The sequence below is a fragment of the Trachypithecus francoisi genome, unplaced genomic scaffold (assembly GCF_009764315.1).
Source record: "Trachypithecus francoisi isolate TF-2019V2 unplaced genomic scaffold, Tfra_2.0 Lachesis_group20, whole genome shotgun sequence".
Lineage (NCBI taxonomy): Eukaryota > Metazoa > Chordata > Mammalia > Primates > Cercopithecidae > Trachypithecus > Trachypithecus francoisi.
Genome location: NW_022681466.1, coordinates 54,068,184 through 54,074,592, shown reverse-complemented (window position 1 = coordinate 54,074,592; position 6,409 = coordinate 54,068,184). Strand labels below are relative to the sequence as shown.

At 55.6% G+C, this 6,409-nt stretch overlaps 1 protein-coding gene across 3 annotated transcripts; it reads right to left on the bottom strand.

The window, feature by feature from the left end:
- Positions 1-2,626: 2,626 nt before the first annotated feature.
- Positions 2,627-4,126, bottom strand: LOC117067608. 3 transcript variants are annotated; one of them, XM_033184365.1, is made up of 3 exons: positions 3,811-4,126; positions 3,185-3,370; positions 2,627-3,021 (listed from the first exon to the last, which is right to left on the bottom strand). In XM_033184365.1, exons 2-3 carry the CDS (start codon positions 3,368-3,370, stop codon positions 2,644-2,646), a joined length of 564 nt encoding a protein of 187 aa, XP_033040256.1. In that variant the 5' UTR covers positions 3,811-4,126; the 3' UTR covers positions 2,627-2,643. The 3 variants fall into 3 exon arrangements, with proteins under 3 accessions (XP_033040256.1, XP_033040255.1, XP_033040257.1); XM_033184364.1 differs by having other exon boundaries at positions 3,185-3,552; positions 3,811-4,005; XM_033184366.1 differs by having other exon boundaries at positions 3,185-3,472; positions 3,811-4,005.
- Positions 4,127-6,409: the final 2,283 nt, after the last annotated feature.

Here is a 6,409-nt window from a genome sequence, read left to right as displayed (position 1 = left end):
AAACTAAATAGCAATGCCACCTTCATCCAATTCTCAGGAAATAAGCAGGAAGCCAGTTATCATGTAAATCCAGCTACCCCAAGAATATCATGCTGGAGAGCCCACATGTAGGTACGATGGTCAGCAGCCATGGCTGAACTCAACAACCAGCACCAGCATGGGAGTGAGCCTTCTCAGGCATCAGCCCAGTGGATCATTTAGATAACTGCAGATCTGCCAACCTCTGATTGTATTCGCATGTGAGACTTAAAGTGAGAACTGCTGAGGTGAGCCCTTCCTGGTCCTGACCCGCAAAATCATGAGTGACATACAATGGTTGTTTGAGGCTGCCAAGTTTTAGGGTAACTTATTATACAACGTAGGAACCGGAGCACCTGCCCTCTCCCTTCTCCCACTTGCCACTGGCTGGAACACAGATGAGATCTTGGCGGGCTGTCTTCAGTCCTGTAAATGACATAGATGAGGGCTTGGGGAAGCCACAAATGAGCCTGGGCTTTTGGATGCCCTCATGGAGCAGAGCTGCCAACTCCCCAGATGTCACTTGCATTTCAGGTAAGAGAAATAAATTTCCATCCTGTTTAAGTCACTGTTAATTCCATCTGTTTTTTTTTTAAACTAAATCAATATCCTACTAATATCGTATATGTAAAATGAACAGCTCCGTGTCTAGCACATAAATAAGTGCTTTTTGGAAAGGTAGTTATTGCTATTTCATTATTATTATACTAATAATAGTTATTAATGTTATTCCCCTAAACTGCTCAACACTCCTCAAAATGAACATGAGGAGGACCCATGTCACTGATGGTCAATGAGACCTGTCAAGCTGCGCAGAAATTGTCTGCGGTCATGTGTAATTCATACCAGGTCTCTCTTCCATCCACCTTAAACTGAATACCGCTCTCCCAGGCAGACCAATAGATAGGGGATCACGGACACCAACACACAGACACATCCTCCCACTGCCCACCCACACAATGAGCCGAAGCTCCGGGTAGCCACTGTGTGCTCCCATCCCACCTGTACTATCACAGGAGAGAAGACAGGCAGCAAAATGGGATGGAAAGTGGGTCTAAGATAATGAGTGGGGAGAGGGAGCCAGAGAAACTAACTCCCTCCCCAGGAAATCAGGCAAGGCTTCCGGGAGGAGGTGACCACTATCCTGAGAGTATCTTCCAGGCTGAAGAGAGGGAAAGGGCTCTCTGCAAGCAGGGAGAGTGGCATGGGCAAAGGCATGGAGCATCAGAATCCACACAGCCACTGACCTACACCTGCCTCCTCAGCCTCACCCTTTCAGCTCTACCTCCAGGGAGGCTGGAGGGCAGCACAGGGAAGGGTGGGTGTCAGAGCCCTGTGGCCCCCTGGGGACCTGTATCCAAGCTATGACCTACTCTGCAGCTACGGCAGAGTCAGCTTTAGAGTCTTCTATTCTTCCAGAGCCATGGAACTGCAAACAGTACTTCAAAACCCTGGTCCACGCAGGGATGCCTGCAGTCTTCCTGTCCTTTTTACCCTCTCTGGGTCAAAGGCTTTGGCCTCAACCTGATTATCCCCCTCATCTCCTAGTCCCCTGCCAGATTTGGGTAGGTCTTGCTGAACTAGAAGCCCAGGAGACATCCCATAGATACAGGAGGCTGCATGTGAGGAAGGAGACATAGGCCTTTCCTTCCTGAGGCCCCAGGAGGGAGACAGGACACAGAGACATAGACAAAACTCTCAGTGAATAGAGCAGAGGCCCTGAGAGCTGGGCAGCCAGAGAGGCAGGAAGAGTGCAATTGGGCAATCAAGGCAAGCTTCTTGGAGGAAAGGGGCAGGGAAGGGTGGATGTCAGGGAAGATCACCCTATAGGCAGACTCTGGAATCGGTGCAGAAGGGTGAGTTTAAACATCCACAGTGCCTTTAGGCTTCAGTATCTAGTCCAGGGGAGGGGGGGGCGGTACATGGGAGGGTGTCCCTATGGCTTTGTCACTAGGAAAGCACAGTTCGTGACTTATCCACAGAGTGTGAATTCAACGAGATGAGACAGGGCGGTTTTTTAGCGATCGGGCAGCCTCCACATTCCCCATTGCTGTTCTGCTCGGGGAAGGGGGACGGTAGAAATTACCTGCCTCTCCCGACAGGACACACACACACGGCTCTTCCTCCACAGCCCCATCTTGGACCACGCCACCGCCAGCCACTCCAGTCCTGGGCGCTACTAATACAGCTCCTAGGGAAGCGCCCCGAGGTCTTGGTGCCCGGCCCGGCCCCAGCCGTCCTTGGTTTCACGGGGTTGGGTGTGGAAGGGACAGCCCTGTCCCCATCTACTCTGCTAGGCTGCCTAGCAGGCTCCTGTCCACGCTCCCTGCCCCTTCTTCCAGAGCCCCATCCACCCCTGCCCCAACTCAACTCGAGTTCCTTCCACAGCCTTCCCTGGTCTGGGCGCTGTCCAGCCCTAGGCTGGGTGGTCAAGTCTTCCTTGGGCTCCCAGCAGAGGGAACCCCCGCCCCCGCCCCAGCCTTGTCCTGGAGCACCTCTGTCCGAGTCGGTTTTCGCTCCTCTGGCCCCCCACGCCTCCACCACCGTCCACTTCCACGAGACCTCCATGAAGGGAAAGGAAAGGAAATACAAAGGCACACATTCCGTATCTGTGGAATTCACTCTTTATTTTGGGACCAGGGAAGGACCACACACAGCCCTGCAGCTCAAGGGGCGAGGGCACCGAGACGCAGGACTGCGGTACCCGAACCCTGCCCAGATGCCGTCGGGAGGCAGAATCCGGGTTTCCGGGGTCGGGAGTGAACATGCAAATGAGGTGGGCGTGGTCTGCAGATCTCCCAGGAGGCCTCGGGGGTCCTCACCACAGGTCTGCGCCTCCGGCCTGCGGGAGTGAAGGGAAAGGAATCCGATCTGGGGAGGCGAGCCTGGGAGACGTCGAAAGTGATGTACCAGGGTGGGGCCAGACCACACTCTCGGAGGCAGGATGTTATGTGACTTGACGGGGGCGCTTTTACTGCGATCTACCCGGGCGGTCCTTGCCGTCTGGGAAGAACGTTTTGGAAAGGCGCGTGTCCGGGCTGTCTTCCCATGCCTGGGGGCGGGGCCTGGAAGGGCGTGGTCAGATCTGACCACGCCCCCAGTGGAGAGGGGCCACAGGGGGAGAGCCTCAGGGGTCCCGCTCGGCCCACCCCGCGCCTGCGCTCACCACAGCCAGGTGACCAGGTTGAGGTAGTGGCTCAGGGAGGCGTAGTAGCGGCTCAGCTCCTCCAGGGAGGCGTCTTCGCCGGGAGCCTCGTTTGATGGGGTGGGCCTCGACCAGAGCCCCCAGGTAGACGAGCAGGGCCAAAAGCACTGTGGCCATGGTAGGCCACGACCTGCGCACCGACACCATCTGGGAAAGCGACACTGGGGTATGGGTCCTTCCGAGCCTCGATCCTCCACGGCAGGAGGCTGCGGCTGCCGTCGGGGCCGCGCTCCGGCGCTCTCCCTGGGGCTGGTAGCGGACCAAGGTTCAGCAACCAGCTTGCCGTGTGTTCTCCGGCACTGCACCGTCTCCTGCCTCAGTTTCCTAATCTGTCAGAGGGACATAAGCCCTGCCTGACGTAACCGCCCCCGCCCCCGCTGCTGCCCAGAGAGGTAAATTAGAGAAGAGGGTTGTACTGGCAACGGGACTCCCGGGGACTCCTGGGCCTCCCTTCCCACCTCCAATGGCCCCCTCCAATCCAGTTTCCCACCACTCACGCCCAGCTTCCACCATTCCAGCTTCAGTTTCCCCACAAAACAGCCTGGATTTCCTGGTACCAGACCATGCTTGAGCCCCCAGCCACTCACAGCGACAGCTTATGAAGCAGATGAGCAGGAGGTAGAAGGCGGGGGAAGTTTCAAGGACTGCACTGGGTCAGGTCAAGTTGAGGCCTCCTCTGCTCAGGGCTTTCCTTTCCGGGCTTATATCCCCGCCTGGAAAGGAAGACGAGTCCCACGGGGAGGGTGAGCCATCAGGGGGTGAGCCCTTCTTCCTCCTTCCACCGCCGCCAGATCGCTGAGCTTACACCCAGCCAGTGTGTGACGTCTCCACCTCACAGGAGCTCAGGGGGCAGCTGCCATGCTCAAATTTGGGGTCCCACTGGATGGGGTACCTAGCCTGAACTCTGTGTTCAGCCCACAGCCCCCGCCCCCAGGGGCAGGTCTAGCCTCCTGAGGAAGTGAAGTGGTTGGACCTAGACTCCTGGGGCAGCCCCTAGGACCAGGGATGAGATTCTGTCTTCCCTAGCCTGTGCGTGGGTGGGAGTGGAGGGTGGGAGGGTGGACACATTTCCTCCAGCCTGTGGGATCTGTGACCACTCTTTCCAAAACACAATCATTTTCAGCCTCTGCTCAGTAATACCTTGGAGAAGGGCTTAGGAGTGACAGGACCTCTGGAAGAAAGTCTTTATCCTGGAGGCAGGGGTGGGAGCACCTGACCTTGGCTCCTGACCTGTAGTTTATGGTATCCTGGGGGAGAGACCTCTCTGAACGCTCCATTATGTTCTCTCTCCATTAAAGAGTTGAGAAAAGAGGCAGGAGGAGGCAGAAGCCAGTCCCCCCACAAGAAGCAGCTGAGTCGGCTACCTGTGTATCCAGCCTGGCACACGAAGACCCCGGTCCAGCCATGTGTGGCATAGAGCCCTCTCCCCAGGCAATGTCCCCACCCCTATGCAGGTGTCAATAAAGGTACTGGTGTCTTCTGGGCCTGAGTGATGCCAAGGCTTCCCAAGCACATGCCACTGTCCCCAGCCCATGACAGTCTCCACTGGCCTCTGAAGCCCAGATCCTTTGAAGGAAAGGACTCATGTTTATTAAGCACCTACTGTGCACTAGGTAGTACATAATTTCAGACATCACAAAACAATGAGCTGAGTTTATCTCCATTTTCCAGATGAGGAAACTGAATCGCTGATGGAGCAGCCAAAGTTACCCATGATTCAAACAGCAAAAGGAGGGTGAGGCAGACCCCAGGAAGAGGACCTCTCAATTGTGAGGGGCAGAAAGGCTCAGCACCTGGAGTAGCCATGTGGTGCCAGAGGCAGGCCTGGGAGCAGGGACCCAAAGGCTATGTCTGGGGCCCACCACCCACTCTGAGAGGCTGAGTAGGGGAAGGGCCTCCAGACTGCCAACCCCCTCAAACCCACCTGCCCGGTAGGAGAGAGGGCTGTGGGAAGGTCTCTCCATAAAGCCCTTCCAGCTTCCTCTCCCTGGCCCGGCCAGACTTCCAATACTTCCAGATGTCCCATCAGCCTATGGGGACTGAAGGGGCCAACTTGTCCAGGTCGCTGGTTCTGAGCCAGCCCCTCCAGCCCCAGGACAGATGGCCGTGGGTGCTATTTTTAGAGCTCTCCTGAGGGGAAGAGTTCAGAGCTTTCTCAGTCACCCTTTTATGGGTTCAATCATGGGTATTCTCTGCAAATGGCTCCTTATCAGCCAGTCAGGCCCCATGGGACTCCACATCCCAGGAAGCACCAGGGTGCCCTGCTGAGCATGGAGGTGGAAGAGGACACCAGGACAAGGGATATAGATCCTACCTTTGGAGGAAGGAGAAAAATCATTCTTCTTAGGGACTCCTCATCCAGGGGGTAAGGCACAGCCCTGTCCTTCAAGAACCCCAGTCTCAAAGGAGAGACATGGCCATATCATGGGGGATCCTCAATCTGAGGGGTTCCCAGAACATAGATACAGAGAGACAAACAGAGAGACAGCTGTTGTCCTGTTTGGAGGGTGACAGCAGAAATCAAAGAATTCCACCCCCCTCCATGGAAAGACAAAAGACAGGTGCGCACCCTAGGATGGAGGGGGCAGTGGGAGCTGGTTAGGACATCTGTGATCCCAGGAGTCAGGACCTACAGAAGGACCCTGCAGGCTAACAGGGGCAAGGATACCAGAGGGTAGGGGGCTCTTTGCTCTTCTGACCCTGCGGCACTAACCATGGTGGTGATAGGGGGTTTCTAGTGCACTGATTCTGGGCAGGGAGATGGAGCCTGTGAGATGTCCACAGGGAATCTGACATCCCTGGAATCCCGTCATGTCTTTGGGAGATATGGGGTCCAAGGACAGATGGAAAGAGAGGAGAGACATTATAGAAGCTAAAGGGCATGGGATGGCTTGAATTTGGGCTACAACCTCTGAAGAAGTCACTTCCTCATTTATAGCCAAAGTAAATGGGTGCCCAGGTAGTCTCAGTGTGGACCAGAAGCCAGCCTCACACATCTCTCCAAGCTCTCCCTATCCATCATACCCCATCCTCCAATTTAACTCCCCAATTATAGGGCAAGCCGATTGGTTCATTAATCACCGCCTCCTCATCGGAGAGCTTGTTAACTTGCTGATTAGCGGGGAGTATGTCTCAGCCCTCTATCAATGGGCTTGGCTACCTCCATCCACACACCCACACCCATCA